The 22,545-nt window shown below is 37.1% G+C and overlaps 1 protein-coding gene across 3 annotated transcripts in view; it reads left to right on the forward strand.

Moving 5' to 3' along the window:
* The first annotated feature begins 1,462 nt into the window (after window positions 1–1,462).
* The window catches only part of LOC127432834 (transmembrane protein 161B), a 39,994-nt gene continuing 18,911 nt past the window's right edge, over window positions 1,463–22,545 (forward strand). The window contains exon 1 of one of the 3 annotated variants that reach the window (XM_051684294.1): window positions 1,463–1,550. Coding sequence is in view for 2 of the 3 variants with exons in the window: in XM_051684286.1 (XP_051540246.1) it covers window positions 13,792–13,880 (89 nt within the window). In the remaining variant the exon portion in view is untranslated. Of the gene's footprint in view, window positions 1,551–13,650; window positions 13,881–22,545 lie in introns of those variants that run through there. The other 2 variants (XM_051684286.1, XM_051684276.1) reach the window with 2 other exon arrangements.

Below are 22,545 nucleotides of genomic sequence, written 5' to 3' on the forward strand. Positions count from 1 at the left end.
ATGTGATGCCCATAGATGACATCACTTTAATTTGAGGTAATGTATTGTTAAGAGCCTCAAAATTTGTACTAGAAAATGACAAGGCCTGAGATGTTATCAAAATAAGAGGAAGTTTAGAGGACATTCCAACAGCTAGCATGATAGAAAGCTAAAATCATTGCAGATGGTTAAAAAATATGTCAGACCTGAGTTGATTTGTTTAGCGAGAGCAACTGTCATTTTTTCATGTGTTCTCTTTCGAGAGAGAACAAGTGTGAGAGAAGCAGAGATAGAGAGAAACATTAACATCAATGCATCATTCAAATGTTTTTTTTTTTTTTTCAGAGTAAATAGCAACAAAATAAAATGCATCACATCTTGATATTTTCTGATTAATTTCCCTGTGCCATAATGGCCATAAGTGATTGATTGTGATTGTGTTATTTATGTCATTGATGTACAGAGGTATTCTACTGCCACCAAATACACACACACGCGTGTGCGTGCACTCACGCAGCATACATTTCAATTGTGCAGAGACCCATGAGCAACAGCTGCCTATTTAAACCAGCCAAATAATAAAAGGGATCAAGGTTTGTTTTTGTGTGTGTGTGCGTGTGAGCGTGAAAGAGGACCAGAGGCTGTGAATGCCTCTCCTGATGAGAGATGGGGACATATTGAAAAGTTTATTAAATTACCCTGATTAACAATTTAGCCAAGAATAGTAGAGTGGTGGAGGAGCTCTATGAGGAGGCCCTAGCCCCATTCATTTGTCGAGCTGCAAGTTCGAAAGGTTCCTCAAGTTCACATGCTCTAGGGCCTTTGTTATGCTAACGCCCCAGCCCCCACTTCTTAGCCAGACAGAGGGTGAGTCTCAATTCAAAGAACGCAGAGAACTTGCATTCTAATTAAGACCGGTCTTGTCAAGCATCCCTGGAAGAACGAACTTGGAAGGACAGGAGGACGTAGAACACATCTATTGCAAGCTTTGAGATGTGCTGCGACCTTCCTGTTGTGCAATTAACCATCACAGGACATTTGAATCCAGTGAGAGAACTACTGGCATTCACACCAGTGACAGCATTAATATTATCACACCAGTGAGGTTTTCCAGGACTAGTGACACGTTAAAAGAATAAAGTCTGTAAACACTCATTCTCTCCATGTTTATTACTGTACCAAAATGATGCACAAAAAATAAACCACAAATGTTGACGGAGAATAACGACTCTCACGAGCTGTCAGACTTTCTCGAGCTTACAGTGGGAAACTCTTGAGAAAAAAACAAAACGATAAATGTCCTTCGTCTGGCACTGTAGTACCGAGTTCTTGCCCACAAGTCATCATCCGTTGCATCCTTGATTTCAGGGACACATCCGGGTAATTTCCTGCATTCTCTGTACTTACGTTCTTGAGGATTGGAATCTAAATTCGGCAGTGGATGATGACGTAGAACGAGTCCACGAGAACGTAAGAACACAAAAGAACACACATTGAGATTCACCCAAAAACCATTCCTTGAGAACTTCTCCAGCGGGCTGTTGTTCCAGGGGTTGCCGGCGCGTTGCGTGGTCAGTGCTTCAAGGCTTCTTTTTACAGTAGAGTATTTGAGAGGACGGCTAAGCTGGTTAAAGCATGTTTGTTCATGAGTGAATGTGCATGTGTGTGTATGTACTGCAGGATGTGAATGTACTGAGGAATGTCATTATGCTCATATACAGTAAAACATGTTAAGCTCAATAAGGGTAATTATTTTCATGAACTAACATATATTGTGTGGTGTGCTTGTTAATTCAATAATAATAGTAATATTATAGTATATAGTATGATAAAGTGTTGTATGATGTGAATGCACATGTCCTGTAAAACATGGGAATTATAAAGCACAAAATAGGGAAAATTATTTTCATAAACTATAATACATAATGTCTTGTGCTTATTCAGTAATAATAGTATAATAAAGTATTGTACAAGACACCAGACATTAGAAATCATACTATCAAGGAAAAAGAATAATATGGTCTTCAAAAAGGTAACTGTTTATTTAATGGAATGGCCATAACCCAATTTGCATTACAGCAACTCATTAATGCTAAACTGCAGAAAGGCAGTGTATAAATAAAATATTTTTATTATGAATGTTCTTATCATGTAAATTCTGAGAAATAGTATTTTTAAAGTGCATTAAACAATGTATTAGCTTACTATTATTATGAATATTATTATTGTATTATTATTAATGTGTGTGTGTGTATGTGTGTGTGTGTGTGTGTGTGTACTGTATAAATATACTGTAAAGTGGCGCATCATGGAAAATAGGTTAATGATGTAAATGACAAAAGGTAAAATTTTTCTATTTTCTATTTATTTTCAATAACAGGGACACACATTGCAGCAAAACAGGCATCTGAATAAATAGACACATGTGTGCAAAGCATTTGAAAAAGGCTACAGAGGTTCACCACAATTTTCTGCCAAATAAATGACAATGAATGGAGTTAAATGAGTGGTCAGTGAATGATCTCTGGGGACTTCGAATCAATATGACTTTAACAAGAGGAGGGTAGCAGATAGTGTGCATAGAGGTCAAGGTCAAATGCTGGCCAAACACCCTTAACCCAAAGGTCAAGCTCGTTATCGCCACAACATGTGTTTTTAGTTAATCTATAAACTTCAACAGCTCCATGTAAGCTTGAAAGCGTTACCTCAGATAGCCATGTTTACGATAGTTGAATAATTGATAACTTCACTAACCATGCAAGCTGTGGGCTACAGTAGGCCTTTATTATTAAAACTGGTGACATAACATCACCTAAAATCTGTACACAAATAGTTAATTGCGTTTATTTATTCATTTCAAACTGTAAACGTGTTCAGTCAGAAAGCGTTAAGGGCCGTTCACACAGAACGCGTAGTGTCCTTCAGCGCTGTTTTTTAATTGTTTCCCGATGTAAACATCCGCTAGAAGGACGTCTTTGACCATCGCGTTTTTTTAGACGCCGTGTCAAGTTACAAAGTATTTAAACTGCAAGGAAACGTTCGGGGTGAACGGCCCCTTAGGCCGTACAGACAGATGCGTTCGTTGACCCATACTGGCTTTTAAAGACATGGAATAACCTGAATAAAACCTAAATAAAAAATGTTAATCAGTTATTATTTACCATGAATGTCAGTGCACATTATCCTCCAGTGCCATTAAAAAATGGTGCCATAAAATAATCACCAATGCTTATTTTGCGAAGAGAATATGTCTGTTCCATAGAAAGAAAAAAAAAATCCGGTCCGTTCTTACATGCAATTAATAAAGTGCGTCTCTACTGCTTTCATCCCGTGAACTTACTTTTCTGATGTGCCAAATCAAGAGTGCGTGTGTCCGTGATTTCCTTTATGTCCATCAACAATCCAATGCAAAATAATAAGGCTGCTGACTGACTCCGTATAAAAGCCTGGGGTAATTACTGATGAATTACTGATGAAGATAATTCTCTCTCTCTCTCTCTCTCTCTCTCTCTCTCTCTCTGTCTGTCTCTCTCGCTCTCACTATCAATCTCTTTTCAGTTTCAGGTTTAAGGTGCTTTATTGGCATGACAAATTTTGTACATTCGTATTGCCAAAGCTTACAGCTGAGCTGCATACAAATAAAACAGTGCAAAACAAAGACAATGAACATAATATAAGAAAAAGAAACTAAAAAGGATAATGTTAAATAATACAAATTTACACAAGTTTAAAGTCACACTAAAGGAAAAACAAACTATTATTAAAAAAATTAGGAAGAGACAAAGTAAAGTATGTTGGAGTATGTTGTGTATTCTCTTTTTAGGGCAAGATAGCTTTGCATTTTACTCTGTTGTAGTGTTTGTGCTGTAATTTGGCTGTATCTAATTATTTAGCAGTATTGTTCTGGTCCAGATCTTTAGTGTGATGAGGGTTAGTAGATGTTGGTGAAGCGTCGGGATTAAAGCTCCGGATCAGCTGAGAGAGGGGATTGGTTTCTTTGCTCAACTCTTGGTATTGCAGGGCTTTATAATGGTATGAGTAGGGGACACTGTGCTTTAGATATTTCCAGAATTTGATCGCCCGTTTTTGTATTTTTATAATTAATGGATATTTGTCTAATTCTGCCCTGCATGCATTATTTGTTGTGTGCCGGTGTACTTGTAAAATATTTTTACAGAATTCTGTATGCAGGGTTTCAATTGAATGTTCTTTCCCATTTGGTGAATTCTTGATTTGGATTTGTCAGTGGACCCCACACCTTACTGCCATAGAGGGCAATCGGCTCAATCACTGATTCTAAAAAGTTGTACCAAATTCTAACAGGTATCTCTATAGGAAATTGTCGTTTTATGGCATAGCAGGTCCTGCGAGCTTTATCTCTCAGTTCATTCACTGCAGGGTTGAAGTTTACACTGGAAGTGATTTTTAATCCTAGATAATTGTAGTGTGATGAGTGTGTTATTTGGTTATTTCCTAATGTAAATATTCCTTGCGTTCCCTGGGATCTGGATCTTTTCTGGAAGGTCATGATTTTAGTTTGATTGAGGTTTACTGTCAGGGCCCAGGTCTGACAGTATTGCTCTAGCAGGTCCAGGTTCTGCTGTAGACCCTATTCAGTGGGAGACAACAGAACCAGGTCATCTGCGTATAGCAGACATTTGATTTCTGAGTCGTATAGAGTGAGACCAGGGGCTGTAGATTGCTCAAGACTGGTAGCCAGTTCATTGATGTAAATGTTAAACAATGTTGGACTTAAACAGCAAACCTGTCTCACTCCACGCTCCTGGAAAATAAATCTTTTTGTGCTAATTTTTACACCACATTTACTTTCAGTGTACATTGATTTAACGAGGTCATAGGTTTTACCTCCTATGCCACTTCAGTAAGTTTGTAAAATAATCCATTGTGCCAGATTTAATCAAATGCTTTTTTAAAGTCAATAAAGTGTACAAAAATGTTACTCACACAAATGCCTCTGCAATTATTAGGGTCAAATCTATCTCCATTTTTAAAGATGGTTGTTACCAGTCCTAGGGAAGTAACCTACACTCAGAATCACATTGAATAATTTTAGAATGGCTGATTGGAATTTAGTGCTGGTATATTTTAACATTTCATTCAATATCCCATCAGATCCAGATGCTTTTTTGGGATTTAGAGTTTTAATTTTGTCTTTAAGTTCCTTTTTGGTAATAGGAAGATCTGGGTTTTGGTTATCTTTGATTGCCAATTCTAGTATTTCCAGTTGTTTATTTATTTGATTTAGCTTACAATTTGTGCCAGTTTCTACTTTATTAAATAATGTTTGGAAATGGGTTTCCCATATTTCTCTGTTTTGGATTGCCAATTCTTCATGGTCAGTTTTTTCATGTTAATCCAATTGTCCCAAAATTGGTTTGTATTGACTGACTTCTTGATTATTGTCAGTTTTTTTTTTATTTTTATTTATTTATTTATTTATTTTTTTTATTTTTTTTTTTTGGTGTATTGTGCTTTTTTGGTTCAATACAAAAATGTTTGTATTGTTTTAATGTTTCACAGTAAAGAAGGTGAATCTTTGTGTTATTTGGATCTCTGTGTTTTTACGAATTTCCTGACAATCTTGATCAAACTGTGTCCAGTTTTTGTTTTAAATTTTGACAGTTTTGCTGATTTTTCAAATAAATAATTTAGATCTTTCACAGCCAAATTAACATCTTCTTTGGTGTGAGCATAAGTGGTATCCAGAAAGTTATCTAAGAGCAGATGTATTGTTTGGTTGCTTATTGCTTTCTGGTACACTTCTGTGCTGTTTTCAGCCCATCTGTATGGTTTTCTGATATTGGACTCCGATGTTGGGATGTATATGGCACACAGGAATGTGTCTTTTTGTGACAGGAGTAGTTCCTTTCAGAGTTTAAACCAGATATGGTATTTGCCAACTATTACAGTGTCAGTAAATTTGTGGAACTTACAATGGTACCAAATTATTTGTCCTCCTGAGTCTCTGCCTTGCCGAACTGTGCTGAGTTTCTGTGATGGTAAAATTATTTCTTTATAATTAGGGGGACTCTCTCTCTCTCTCTCTCTCTCTCTCTCTCTCTCTCTCTCTCTCTCTCTCTCTCTCTCTCTGTCTCTCTCTCTCTCTCTTTTTTCCTGGAGAGCCCGTCCTCCCCTCTCTTTTAATTAACACATTTCTGGAATGCACTTGCCATAAAGCTAAGGCACATTTTTTTCAAAGTAATGCCTTCAGCGTAGACTTAATATATATAACCACATTGGGCCATTTGGTCAGGATGTCTTTGTGTGACAGCTGGACTTGATTTTTAAGAGTGGCCTTTGAGGGTCATTTAAAATTGTATGAGAACTTTTCAACATCCACTTTGCTTGACATTCTGTGTGGCTTATTTCAAAGGAAATGCTTTAAAAAAGAAGAAAAAAAGAAGGTTTATCTCCATTTCAGCCGAGCAGCACTGGGCTTAAGGGGCTCTGGCCATTAGGTAGGCACTTCTCTGTGACAACAGAGTGGGACCAGTAGGGAGAGAGTAGGATTGTAAGGTGTGGGAGTTCACAGCAGGGGATCTGTCTGACCCGATGGACCCACAAAGCAGCCCTCTCAGAGACAGTCCACCCCTCTTTCAGAGCTGCTGGCATCTGTTCAAAAGGCCTCACTCAGAGGACACTAATGGTAAAGAAAGACACAGCGCTACTCTATAGCCATTGAATCGTGTTGCACCATGCCTGTGAGCAGTGCTGGGTAGATTACTTCTGAATTGTAATTTGGTACTGATTACAAATTACATGACTAAAATTGTAGTCAGTAACATAATCTCTAATCTGATTGCTTTAAGATTACTACTGGATTACTTCTGACCTCAATCTTGTTTATTTGATGTCACATGCATTTATATAATGTTGTGTAAATGTATTTAGGAAAACTTACATACTAGGTCAAAAGATGAGAATTGAAATGATTACATTTGTTTTACTCTATTTGTCAGTTACTGAGTGAAATAAAAATGCCACCTAAAGTATTCTTACTCTGGCAAGTGTGGCATTACAAATGCATCCATGTGTTGTAACAGATCAGGGCCTCGTTTCCCAAAAGCATCGTAAGCCTAAGTAGATCGTAGAATCCATCTTACGATTCATCTTAGTTTTGCGGCCCATTTCCCAAAAGCATCATAATTTAAGTAGTACTTGAAAATGCTTGTAGATTAAGGAGTGCTCTGAAGTAATCGTACAGCGCTAAGAACATTGTAAGGACACAAACTTATGCAGACACCTGGACAAATGTGAAATTACACCTAATACAATTTAAACACCTATAGCTACACTTTATGCTCATTTAATATCAGTATACATATGTTTTATTTTTTTAACCGAAAAGGCTAATAATAATAATAATAATAACAGCAACAATAATACTAATAATGAATGCATAAAATGGTTAGTCAATATCGGATGAACAGATAAATTAATAAGTGAACAAATAAAAGTTATTTGTGGACTAGTTGGTAACAACAAAGTGGTGCGATGATTGTTGCAGAGAACTGTAAAAATTACAATCAGAGAGAGAAGGAAAAAGTCAATAACTTGCTGCCGTGCATGAAAATCATCCGTATGGTATATTGGCTCCTCATCCTCGTCTCCTCCAAAGGGCACTCTCGCCCGCACCACATGTTGTGTAGTACCGCACATGTTGTGTAGCATTGCTGTTACCGTTATCACTTTTGGAAGTAAAGAGCAGATCTCCCTTTGATTGGTGAATATCCCTAAAGCGCAGCTTCCATGCGTCTCCTTATTTTGTGCTCCGCAATAACACGGTGAACCTCGTTATATTCAATGAATGCTTGTCATTAGCAGGACCATACACAAGGCATCCGCTGTCTTCACTGATCCTGGAAGCTTTCATATCGACCCACAGAGCAAATTTTGAAAACGAAAGATTAAAATGCACATCTGATAAACGAAGCAGTGTTTGTGTAAAAGAAATATATCGTTCTGCACAAAACAATTGCAAAACCAAATGCAATTATGTTGTGAATTAAGTTGTACATTTAAGAAAATATTTGTAAATATTTCCAGTGAACTAAATTACAAATGTTTTTAAAGTTACGCAACAAATATAATGAAGTTGCAATGACGGGCAGCACAATACGGTCACATTTCAGCACTTCACGTTTATGGACAGCGTCTCTCTTAAGTAGCACTTACAGGTGCATCTCAATAAATTAGAATGTCGTGGAAAAGTTCATTTATTTCAGTAATTCAACTCAAATTGTGAAACTCGTGTATTAAATAAATTCAATGCACACAGACTGAAGTAGTTTAAGTCTTTGGTTCTTTTAATTGTGATGATTTTGGCTCACACTTAACAAAAACCCACCAATTCACTATCTCAAAAAATTAGAATATGGTGACATGCCAATCAGCTAATCAACTCAAAACAACTGCAAAGGTTTCCTGAGCCTTCAAAATGGTCTCTCAGTTTGGTTCACTAGGCTACACAATCATGGGGAAGACTGCTGATCTGACAGTTGTCCAGAAGACAATCATTGACACCCTTCACAAGGAGGGTAAGCCACAAACATTCATTGCCAAAGAAGCTGGCTGTTCACAGAGTGCTGTATCCAAGCATGTTAACAGAAAGTTGAGTGGAAGGAAAAAGTGTGGAAGAAAAAGATGCACAACCAACCGAGAGAACCGCAACCTTATGAGGATTGTCAAGCAAAATCGATTCAAGAATTTGGGTGAACTTCACAAGGAATGGACTGAGGCTGGGGTCAAGGCATCAAGAGCCACCACACACAGACATGTCAAGGAATTTGGCTACAGTTGTCGTATTCCTCTTGTTAAGCCACTCCTGAACCACAGACAACGTCAGAGGCGTCTTACCTGGGCTAAGGAGAAGAAGAACTGGACTGTTGCCCAGTGGTCCAAAGTCCTCTTTTCAGATGAGAGCAAGTTTTGTATTTCATTTGGAAACCAAGGTCCTAGAGTCTGGAGGAAGGGTGGAGAAGCTCATAGCCCAAGTTGCTTGAAGTCCAGTGTTAAGTTTCCACAGTCTGTGATGATTTGGGGTGCAATGTCATCTGCTGGTGTTGGTCCATTGTGTTTTTTGAAAACCAAAGTCACTGCACCCGTTTACCAAGAAATTTTGGAGCACTTCATGCTTCCTTCTGCTGACCAGCTTTTTAAAGATGCTGATTTCATTTTCCAGCAGGATTTGGCACCTGCCCACACTGCCAAAAGCACCAAAAGTTGGTTAAATGACCATGGTGTTGGTGTGCTTGACTGGCCAGCAAACTCGCCAGACCTGAACCCCATAGAGAATCTATGGGGTATTGTCAAGAGGAAAATGAGAAACAAGAGACCAAAAAATGCAGATGAGCTGAAGGCCACTGTCAAAGAAACCTGGGCTTCCATACCACTTCAGCAGTGCCACAAACTGATCACCTCCATGCCACGCCAAATTGAGGCAGTAATTAAAGCAAAAGGAGCCCCTACCAAGTATTGAGTACATATACAGTAAATGAACATACTTTCCAGAAGGCCAACAATTCACTAAAAATGTTTTTTTTATTGGTCTTATGATGTATTCTAATTTTTTGAGATAGTGAATTGGTGGGTTTTTGTTAAATGTGAGCCAAAATCATCACAATTAAAAGAACCAAAGACTTAAACTACTTCAGTCTGTGTGCATTGAATTTATTTAATACACGAGTTTCACAATTTGAGTTGAATTACTGAAATAAATGAACTTTTCCACGACATTCTAATTTATTGAGATTCACCTGTAAAGCGCATCCTCGCACGTTCATGTTAAGTGCAGTTTTGGGAAATGCATGTAAAAAATAACGAACATTCGTAAAATCGCTCATAGAAAACACTCTTAACAGCAAAGATCAATCATTATCGGGAAACGCAGCCAAGCCAGTTATATTTGTGAATCAACATCACAAACATTGCGAAAACACTGGATGATTTATCAAACGCATATCAGCTGTAGGCTAATTAAAAATGGGGGGAGAAAATGTACAGTTTTCAAAAAGAAGAAGAATTTGAGGGATCAATAAATTATAATTTCCTGCAGTTGCCTGATTAATATATAACCATGTAATCAATTAAAAAGTAACTGTAATGTAATTAAGAGAATTTAAATTGTAATTTAATCTAATTACAAGTAGTTGGTTTTTGTCATCTGATTAACTAATCCAGATTACATGTAATCCATTACTACCCAACACTGCCTGTGAGTTAGTTCCAGAATGACTTTGACTTACTCATGCAACATAACCATTTGTAAGCCTTTGATGAGAGATTAAAGTGTTTATTTATTTATTAGAATTTCATGTGTTTCAGCCACAATATTCACTGTGGTTTCACAAATAAATAAATAATAAAAAAGGGCACATATTCCTTCCATTGTTTCCTTTGTAAGAGATGTTTGGGGCATGCAACCAGGGTCTAACGTCAACAGTGCATTGAGGTGACATTTACACTGAGAGAAGTCATCCATATATATGCAACAAAAGCACCAGCAGTGTAATTCCTTTAAATAACATTGTCTCTAGAAAATTCATATGACATTTGATAGGAAGAGTATAATACTTCTAAGTGGACTGAATATATATATATAAATGCCACACTTGCATTCCTTCAAACAATATGGAATTTGAATGCTTAACTGAAAGTATATAAGACTGGGTTTATTTCCAGTAACTTCAAAATAACAATACAATTAAACTAAAAACAATAAAATATCTATATCTTTTATTATGAAGTCAAAAAGCCACTGCTTATTATTAAAGACTGGAAAATGAACACACTCTTAACATTTTAAGTGAACAAGTCCCTAAATTATGTTTATGCGACAACAGAAAACTCTTTGTCTTTTAAGCAAAAATACAAGCAAACATAAAAGCAAACAAAAATCATTCAGATGTGTTTGCATTTGTTTTTTTTTTTTTTTGTTTGTTTTTTTTTTAATAATATGTTTGTATTATAATTTAAATTAGATTATACTGATACATAAATAGGACTGTATAATTCAGCTGTGCTACTGTAGCAGAACTCTTTCTTTCACCCCCTGTTTCTCAAGGGCAGAGCGGCTGGCAAACACTGGCACACATTTCAAATCATGTTTAATTAATAAGAGATAGGAACTGGATGCAATGTTTCCAAATATGTACATTTTAAAATAATAATAATAATAATAATGAATAATGAGTGCTATCTAGTAACAAGGATGTCTGACTGAATGTAAAGCTGGGCTGTGGTATTTTCACGGTGTGTATGGACATTGCAGAGCAAGGAAGTTGGAGATAAGGGAACAGACACCAAAGAGAACACTTGGATAAAGAGCCGAAATGCCTGTGAAAATTGACTGTGATCTCTCATGACCCAGATATGGTATTTCATCCAAAAATAAGCATGCAGGATAATAATGAAGGCAACTCTCCACCACACTGTACAAACAATAAAAAGAGAAGGGAAATGTTCATTTTATTATCTTCATTTGTGTATTTCAATTACAATATTTCTAATTGAATCCGATTTCTACCATTATCAAGTATATACAGTATATTCTCAGAATTCCCCCTCTTCAGTTTTAGGGATAGTTCTAAACAATTATATCTGAACAGTCCAGATATGTTAGTAAGGAAATCATATTTTCAAATCGGAGAATATTTACAGTATATACTGATTCATGAGAGAAACAGAAGCATATTTCTGTTGTGTTTTGGTGCTGAGAGCAGTGGCTGCACTGGAATTAAGAAGGCACATCTTCCACCAAGAATAAATACATTACTTAAAAATACACAGTATATATGCATAGATAGGCATCATATGCGTATTAAAATGTATAGGATGATTATACATCATACAACATACAATTAGGTGATATAAATGGAAACATTTGACAAATTTTGCCAAAAAAATAAATAAAAATAACAATAATTATGTAAGTAAGGGGCATCTTGGCAACACCCCACAAGACACCCCCCCAATAAATGCTTGTGTTTGGTCTTTTATATATGGGAGGGAGAGATCTTGTTTACTGTACACAGGGACAGGGAATAGAGGCTGTATTCATGTTGATTTGTACACTGCCAGTCAAAAGTGTGGATGCACCTACTCACTCTTTATCATTCACAATTTCCGCATTTGTGAATAATAGCAAATTAATAAAAACTACTGCATGAAACGTAAACAAATGCAGTTACTGGAATTATGTAGCCTAGTACTAAAATAAGTTTATAAAACACACTTTTGTATTTTAGTGTTTTCATAGTTTTGTATAAATTACAGCTCTGCACACTCTGAACCAGCTTCACAAGGAATCAAACTGGGATGTGTTTTAAAACAGTAATGAAGGAGTTCCCCTGTATGCTGAGCAGTTGTTTGCTTCTTTTCCTTCAATATCCAGTCCAACTAATCCACTACAAAAACTAAAATGTTTTTTTTTTTTTTTTTTTTTTAAAGAAATACTGTTTACAATTTATATTGTTTACAAGACTAATGAATGAAACGTATTTGAAGCATTAAATAATAATAATAAAAAAAGACTTTAATAAAAAAGTTTTAAAGATGGAATGAATTTAGTCAAATATGTCCAAACTTATAAATGGTTTAACAGTATTTTTCCATATTTAATGATATTACAACATGCAGTTTAGTTTTATAATAGATAATTATCAGTTTTCAGTTCTAAAAGATATACCTGACAAGGTCACTGTCATAAATAGGCTATTATAGACATCAGGCTATTTAGGCTCAGGCAAATAAAGTTGATTTACAGTGATAATATGTTTATTAAAATGTGTGATTACATTATTGTTTTATCACCAATGGGTGTTTCACTCTGGTATTTCAAAACAACTAAATAAAATACACTGATCACGATCAAAGTCCTGCATAGGGATTTTGTGCTTTAATTTTAAATTTAGAAACAGTACAGGGGATAAAGCCTACAGCAAGGAGCCAGCCTAATACAACATAAAATAAAAAAGTCAATACATGAATAAAAAAATAAAGCACATAAATAGTCACAAATATAAAATAACAAAAAAATAATACATAAAGTGTAAATATAAACCTCCAGATCACGCACTCTTGAACAGTTATTTTTCTAATAAGGCATTTCTTTTCTTTTTTTTTTTTTTTTATCGCCATCTTATTGAAGAAAAACAAGGGGGAAGACGTATAATGATGTTGAATCAATACAGAAAACCCTAATGTTGGGTTTTGAAGCAATAACCTCGCATTTATGAAAATGAAAGATTCCACAAAGTGTTAACACCTTTAACACATCATTCATCACATCCAGTCCACTATCACAACTTAAAACAATACAGTCATAACAAACAAAAATAACAAGTGTGTTATCTAGCACAGGGTTAACAACACCGGTAGGAAAAGGTCACGTGTGCTCCTACCACTGCTTCCGGTGAAGGGGTCCTACAAGATCATTTAGTCACTTATAATAGTGCCTGTTTCAAACACTACATGAGTAGAATTATATATTTTCGAATTTACGTCAGAATAGGCATGTTTACGAATATAATTGTATTTGAATTAATCTTAAAGTGTATTTTCGCATACTTATGCATGCTTAGGACATTCTTGCAGTCATTAAACTGTACAGGCTGTCACTGGCAGCTCAATACGGAAAGCGTTGGCGTGACCTCTATTGCAGTTGAAAACACAGAGTGGATCTGCGGGTGAATCGTTTGACTGTCAGTGGGGATGTTTAGTTAGGCGTGCACAGGGTCTTCAGTTTACCTGTCAACACAGTAATCTCCAATAACAGCACCGCAAGGCAGGCTTATGTGCTCCGTGCCGCTGGATTTCCGATTAGGGGAGCTCAGAGTGTCAGCCGGCGTTGAGATCTATCACCGCACTGCAGCATCAATATGGTGAGTAATGCACTGATCTGATCAACTGGATCTGCTGATATCTAATGCAAATACTAGTGTTATGTTTGCATTAGTGTTTACGAGTTATATAAGGAGAGGGTTGCTTTTATTTGCTCATTGTGATTATAGATGCCTCCAGTCATTCTGCTGGCTGTGAAGATCTGGGTCATATCTTTACACATTTGAATTGAGCTGACTATTACATCTCAGGGCTGCACATGTATGTATGTGTTCTTAACAGAATTTAAGAATGTTACAGTTTAATTTGATTTGAATGGTGGTTGTCTGAGCTGGAGATGTCATAATGATTGTGGCAAAAGGTTGTGCCTCACCTGGTGCAGGTAACCTACACTAGAGTTCAACCTCCACTTGACCTCAAAATGCCCTCCAGTGGGAAACAGCATGGAAGGGCACTGGAAGTTTGGCACTACAAAAGATCTCTCACCTCACAACTTTAGAAAAGAGTTATATTGTGTCTTAACTGCATTGAAAAAATAACACCAGTGGATGAACACAATACAACGTGGTTTCAGCACTTTTGACTCCTAATTTTTCACATTTCAATTCAAGACATGAGCTATGACTCTGTAAAAGTTAACCTCCAGCAAACTTCTTCTGTAAGCGCGGCATCAATATTTAACTATTTGCAGAAGTTTTAGTTCTAATTTGCTGTGGGCAGTACATTATAGTTTGCTTATGTAATGTATGTGGCATATTAAGGTGGTGTAATTAGTATATTAATAATAACATTATTAGGTTACAGATTAGTTTTTGATGGATACTGGTTTCTTTTATAATGAAGACATTAGTCTTTGTACCCTGGTTATTTTATAATCTCAGTACATGAGAGCTAAGATGGGTAGAGCAATCAAGTTCATTACAAAATCTCTAATGATGACATGTTGGCAGGCACAGGATATTTTCAAAAATCTCTAAATCTACACATGACTACAGCAACTCTTCATTTGGTGACTGAGCGTGTTGACCCGCTGGTTATCTTTGGTGGCCCCCCTCACAGCTCATTTGGCTCCTGTGCTATCCAGGTCACAGCCAGTGAGGCAGATAAGTGTCCCATGCTGCTTCAATTATCTCTCTTGCCCCAACCTCACATGAGCTTCAATGAGACCTTACATTACAGATCAAACTTGGCCAGCAAGGGGGCTGTCCCATATTTTTTATGTCACGCTTTTAAGGAGAATGGCTAGACTAGGGTAGGTCGGAATCCTAAGGGCCCCAGCACACTCACGGCGAAGTCTTTCTTTGTTCTTCGCTCAGAGCCAAAAATGAGTTTGAAACAGCTGAGCAACGACATACTGCTTGTGAACATTCAGACGCCGGCCACGGTTCAGTGTAAATATGAGGATGCTCAAGAGTACATGTAAAACATCAGTATGAGTTTCAGTTAAACTGTGTTATCAATGAAGTTATGACTCATACAGTAAGTAGAATTCACACAAGGGCAGTAAAAGAAGCTGTTTTATCTACATGAAGATGATTAAAAGAAAAATATATGCAGTAGATAATGTGTAATTTATAATGTTTTCCTTTTGCATCACGGTGTGCTAACACACTACGCAGCCATAATTTGAGCCAATTACACTTTTATTGTAAATTATGATGACACTGATATCCTACTACTGCAAAGTAATAATGGGCAGAATACAGACAAAAGAATAATCGGCATATCTTACTTTGGACAAATGTGTGAATGGCTTTCGGCTGCAAATGTCACATGAATGAAGCAGCATACCAAACTGTTGTTTGATATGTTGCGTGAATGGGCTCTTAAGAGTATTTGATTCCTTTTGTAGACAAATTAAACAAAAAATCGAATGACATGATTTTGGAAAATGTCTCTGTGTGAACGATCATACAGATGTAGGTAAATTTGCACCAGCTTGCTAATAACTGCACGCCAGTGAGTTCATGTTGACTGATCTTAACTCACTGAATGGGAATTATCTGTCCGCCTCAAAGTTAGTGGAGCTCCAGGTCACGCCAACTGGTGACGTGGACCAATGGCAGTAAGAAGGTGTTTAGCAGCCGGTAAGAATTTTCCTGAAAGTTTGCCATGGTAAGCTGTTACGAACCACCGAAACAAACTCAAAAACACATTATTTTTTGCCAGATTTTGTTCTAAAGTGTGCAGGGGCCTTTAGGCATATCTTTTTTTCTGATTGTTTGAGCTGAGTAAAGGAAATTTACTTGGAAACTGCCCCATTAATATCCATGGACAGTTAAATTGGCATGGGCATTGACTTTTGTCACGATTATGATTTTTGTCATAATCATACAGCCCTAGTTCCTATAGTCAAAAGCTTGTTCAGAATGAACATTTGCGCCGAATAAACTGACTTGGTGTAAATAGTCCTTTAGCCTTCAACTTCATGCCTACATCCTAATTACAGCCATGCTAATATTTAGGAAATCAACACTCTTTCATTTGTGTTAATGAAAATATTTTTATTTTCATTTGTGATATTGTTTAATTAGAATATCTATAATTAGAATATAGAAAATCTATAATTTTGTTTCCATAGTCATAAGCAGACTTTTTTTTTTTTTTTTTTTTTTTTAGACAGTATGAACAAAGTCTATTTTATTCTTGTTCTTACGTCAGTCGTAATATCTGGAATGAAGATTTGAAAGTTACCCTGAGCAGACATTAAAGTGTCATGAAACCCCCTAGTTCAGCACCAACCATTCACACCTCAGACTGAAAACAGACTCATAGAAGGGGCGGGAACAAATGTAAAAATGTGGGCTATACAGGGGAGGGAGGACAGGAGGTTGTCAAGAGCTACTTCCAAACACACACACACACAACAGAGATGGCTAAACATCACATTATGATAAGTGTTTTGGGCACTTTGCTGTAAATCAATCATGGGATAAAAGTGTGAAGAGTGAAGACAATAGAACTGTTTGAAAATCTGCAAAAAGATATGGATGTTTTGTTAAAACTTTTGAAAATAAAGTGAGAACAGCACTCAGAGCAGACATTACCATTAAAACCAGCACTGCTTTAAGACTTTACATATTTATTCTTACAAGGAGTGTTCCAGGTTTAATACAAGTTAGAACAAGTTTGTGGCATAATGTTGATGACCACAGAAAATAATTTTGACCCCTCTTTTTCTAAAGAAAACATACAAAAATAAATTGATTCAATAAACAAAACATTAAAGACACACTGTTTTTCAAAAGTATAGCTACAGTACTTAAGCATAATGCGTGTCAAAATGACTCTAGTGTGATAAAATCGTTTACTAACCATGTCTTTGTAAAGTTATCCAGTAGGCCCTATTTCAACTCCATTGCCATAAAGATATAACGCTGGGAAACCATTTAGATCTAAATCCTGAGAACATTTGCTTGATGTAGATTTTTCAGTTTTCATCATTGTCTTCTGTTTTTGAACAAGCCGTTGTGTTATCCTCTTTATGATTAGACACGGCGAAAAAACACAATGGAATATGAGTGTCATCTAAACAGAACAGCCTCCCCAAATGCACAGCTGCTTCATGTTTGGAGCGTGGCAGCGGCCGGCCAACAAACATGCTCGCACCAGTCCGGTTATGGACTGTGGTCCATTCTAACGAGTGATTTTGATCTTATCCTGTCCATATTCAGACACATGGAGAAGAGGCAAAAGAATCAGCGCTCCGTCTAACAGCCTCACCTCAGGAACAACATGCTAGGAGTGTGAGTAGTAGAACTGCAGCAAGAAACGCTTGTGCTGGTCCGGTTATGGAATGCGGTCCATTCTGACGTGTGATTTTGATCTCATCACAGTGTTTAGTGTAAAAGTCCGCTGCTATGTCTGTTCCACCAGTGCTGTCGAAGTCTTTTGTCTGCCCGGAACAGCTGTTACGTCTATGAGTTTAAGTTCTCTGCTTTAATGCAAGCTCGCAGAGGCCGAAAATTTTTCCCGCTTGGCCGATTTTTTTTATTTATTTTTTAATTATTTTCTTGAGGGTGCCGAAAATCGCCTGCTTGCATGTGAAGCGTCTGAGACATGTAAACGACCAGTCACGGTTCATTTTTTGTTACATGCCATCGTGTTACTACAAAATAGACCAGTGTGCAACAACAGTGTCATTTAAACGGTCCGCATATCAGGGCCGCGGCAGACGAGTTTGAGCTCATAATGTTAAAGTGCTCGCCTGTTTAATTCTCCCTCTCTCTCCTCAACAGTTCCCTGACACTTTTAACTGTCTTGTCAAATGATGAAAAGGCAAATATCAATAAAACTAATATCATATACCATCTGCAAATATGCGCATATCTCATTTAAACAGATGTAATAACCCAACCTCACACAACTTCAGCATCCTGTGGATCGCTCATATATATTCCTCTGAAGCACATATTCTAACAGTCTCTCCTCAACAGTTACCTGTCACCTTTAACTTTCTTTTCTAATGATAAAAGGCAAATATCAATAAAACTTCTATTATATACCATCTGCAAATATGCAGATATCTCGTTTAAAAAGATGTAATTCACGAACCTCATGAAAATCCAGTGTTTTCTTCCCGTCGAGCACTCATCTTTCTCTGAAGCGCGTATTCTATCAGCCAGAATCAAAAATTTCAGGACCAGGATCAAAAGTTCCTCTGATTCACAAATCATGATGGTCACTCCATGTTACTCAGGTGATCCAGGCTGTTTAAACTGTCAGTGGATTGAGGCTCACAGCTGCGTCCGAAACCAGGAAAATGCTAAATCAAAAGTAACAGTCAGTATCTGGTGTGGCCACCAGCTGCATTAAATACTGCAGTGCATCTCCTCATGGACTGCACCAGATTTTCCAGTTCTTGCTGTGAGATGTTACCCCACTCTTCCACCAAGGCACTTTCAAGTTCCTGGACATTTATGGGGGGAATGGCCCTAACCCTCACTCTCCGATCCAACAGGTCCCAGACCTGCTAAGTGGGATTGAGATCCGGGCTCAGAACAATGACATTCCTGTCTTGCAGGAAATCATGCACAAAACAAGCAGTATGGCTGGTAGCATTGTCATGCTGGAGGGTCATTTCAGGATGAGCCTGCAGGAAGGGTACCACATGAGGGAGGAGGATGTCTTCCCTGTAACGCACAGCGTTGAGATTGCCTGCAATGACAACAAGCTCAGTCCGATGATGCTGTGACACACTGCCCCAGACCATGACGGACCCTCCACCTCCAAATCGATCCTGCTCCAGAGTACAGGCCTCGGTGTAACGCTCATTCCTTCTACGATAAACGCGAGTCCGACCTTCACCCCTGGTGTAAAACCGTGACTCGTCAGTGAAGAGCACTTTTTGCCAGTCCTGTCTAGTCCAGCGAAGGTGGGTTTGTGCCCATAGGTGACGATGTTGCCGGTGATGTCTGGTAAGGACCTGCCTTACAACAGGCCTACAAGCCCTCAGTCCAGCCTTTCGCAGGTTATTGTGGACAGTCTGAGCACTGATGGAGGGATTGTGCATTCCTGGTGTAACTCGGGCAGTTGTTGTTGCCATCCTGTACCTGTCCTGCAGGTGTGATATTTGGATGTACCGATCCTGTGCAGGTGTTGTTACACATGGTCTGCCACTGCGAGGATGATCAGCTGTCCTTCCTGTCTCCCTGTAGTGCTGTCTTAAGCGCTATCACAGTACGGACATTGCAATTTATTGCCCTGGCCACATATGCAGTCCTCATGCCTCCATGCAGCATGCCTAAGGCACGTTCATGCAGGGACCCTGGGCATCTTTCTTCTGGTGTTTTTCAGAGTCAGTAGAAAGATCTCTTTAGTGTCCTAAGTTTTTATAACTCTGACCTTAATTGCCTACCATCTGTAAGCTGTTAGTGTCTTAACGACCGTTCCACAGGAGCATGTTCATTAATTGTTTATGGTTCATTGAACAAGCATGGAAAACATTGTTTAAACAATTTTACAATAAAGATCTGTTAAGTTATTTGGATTTTTACAAAATTATCTTTAAAATACAGTGTCCTGAAAAAGGTACGTTTCTTTTTTGCTGAGTTATATATATATATATATATATATATATATATATATATATATATTAGACTTCCTTGCAAATAGTGTAATGTAACAATGTTAGTGGTGCTCATTTTACAAGACTGTCAAGTTCTGTTCGACTATTGCAGTGGTAGTCAGTGCTGTTAGAACAAAAATCTGAAGGAAGCTAGATCTTCTGGAGTAATCCAAGACAACCTGACTGTAAACTGTCAGTTAAAGGAATAGTACCAAATTTAGGGTGCATCAAAATAGTCTGCGCTTCCTGACACACGTGACCTTACCAACGAGCTTACGTCATCTCTCTCATGAACGCACGTCACAGAGATGTATGGAAGTGAACATTTGTAGTTAAAAAGTATATAAGTATTGTTTTGTTTCTAAAAATAATCAAGCGTTTGGGTTCAGAAGAACTTATTTGTCGAATGGAGTCGTGTGGATTATTTTGATGCACCCTAAATGTGCATTTTGGACCGTCAAAAAATGGAGGACATTCACTTGCATTGTTTAGAGGAGGAGGCCTGAAATGAAATCCTAAAAGTCTTAAATTCTGTTTTGATGAAGAAAGAAACTCCGATACATCTTGGATGATCTGAGGGTGAGTAAATTATCAGCAAATGTTCATTTTTTGGGTGAACTATTCCTTTAAAGGCGATTCATTGATCTTGTAGCAAAGCAGCTTTCTCTGCATACAGAAGAAAATTTCAAAGTGTCTTTTATTAGATTCCACATGGTTTGATATTTTGTATCCTATGTAATGGCATTCAGTACATTTTGTACTTATCGAGCGTGTATTAAGTCAAGTGTCTCAGGACACTGTGCAATACCTCCCAGTGGTATACGTGCCTGGCAGTCTTGTAAGTGTTGTGGAGTAAATAGTGGGGTTCCTGAAGTTCCTCTGAGAGGCTTGTGATTTATAAATATAAATTACAAAGGAGGTGAAAGAAGATCATTCAGTGATATGCTAATGCTAATCCACTCTGAAACATCCCTGACAACATCAAATGGCCGCCATATCACCTGTCAGTCATCCATTGTGCTAAAACAAGGTTTGAAAGTTTGATTGTTATGTGTGGCTTTAAAAGAATATAATGCGTCCGAATGGACAATTTGGAAAATGGCATATAAACACATGCCCAAGACTTCACAGAACATTTTTAGTGTGCCTGATATCAACATGGAGTGACATAGATGATGAACATGCACACCCGAAGCTTAGTTAAAACAGGTACTACTAAAATAATGTAGAAATTCATTAAAACGTCACGTTTGTGCTTCGAGGTAAATTCAACAATATCTGAAGCGATTTTACAAAACAAAAAAAAAACTTTTCTCATGACTTGCCACTATTGTATTGAGTGATGTGTGTCGAAATCCGAATACAAGTGGGTGGGAATCACAAGGTAACTGGTGATACAATATTTTAGCAATATCTAGGTCATGATTCAATATCATTTCGATTCTTTATTTTTGCTGTTTTGGGATTCAAAACTGCGAACTATTTCTCATAAATAAAGGACTTTAGAGAACTGTTACCAAATCACCAAATGCATTGTTAAATTAATATAAAGAGTCTGAAATTATTTGTTTGTAATGATTTATTTGTGAACATAAGCAATACTGACCCTCAAATTATTAAGGACATTTGACTTTGACCTTTTAAAAAAAGCAGTCTTCTGAGAATTGAACTATAAAATTGGCTATACAAATTTCTAAAGAGAACTTGAGTGAAAAAGTGAAAAAATACACTTATATACAAAATACATTTATATTCAAGATATATTCTCTGAAAGCAAGTCTCAATATCTTATACATTGCTTCTCATGTAAATGTATCTTGTTTTAAGGATTTTTAGATCATTTTAAATGGGAAAAAAAGACAAACACTTTTTTGCATTTTTTGCAGTGAATTTTTTACTGAAGTAAACATGTTCTGTAATTCAGTCAGTGTCTTTTGGAGGTATTTTTAAAAGATGATTTTGTTCTCTTTATTGTTAGTAGGCATGTTTAATACAACCTTTTAACTCAAGGCATGAGTTGAATAGTCGGTTAAGAGCTAATGATTAATCGTTACAATAATCACCCAAATAGTCGTATAATTGTTCTAATAATCATTAGATTAGTCGATTATCAAAATCGTTAGTTGCAGCCCTAATGACCATAACATTAATGTGGAAAAATTTAAATAAGAATTTCGATTTTTGGTGCACAAATATTGATACAGTATTGTGAGAATTTTTTAATTTTTTTTGCATACATTAACATATCGATTTTGTAGCCCACCTCTAATCACAATTGTCACAGATGATGCATATGAGATATCTGTTACCAGGTATAAACAGTGATCTATCTCGAACGACTGCTTGTGATCAGATCATCCAAGACGGATCTAAGTACCGGGTGCAAACAGGGCCAGAGAGGTGCAAAGGTTGATTTATGGCAATGTTATTGCAAATTCAAGGTAACAAGGAAGAGAAGATTCTGTCTGATTGAATTGCTCTAGAACATGATTCATAATTCCCTCTTCTCGAGTAACATAGCCATGTTGAGATGTAAATTTCTTTTGTGAGTTTTTAAATGGCTAGCTAGGCACATGGCAATTTGTGCGGATCAGTGATCGTTTGAATGCACCTCACCGTCTCCTCAACACTGGGGCAGG

This window comes from Myxocyprinus asiaticus, chromosome 4, assembly GCF_019703515.2.
Source record: "Myxocyprinus asiaticus isolate MX2 ecotype Aquarium Trade chromosome 4, UBuf_Myxa_2, whole genome shotgun sequence".
Classification (NCBI taxonomy): domain Eukaryota; kingdom Metazoa; phylum Chordata; class Actinopteri; order Cypriniformes; family Catostomidae; genus Myxocyprinus; species Myxocyprinus asiaticus.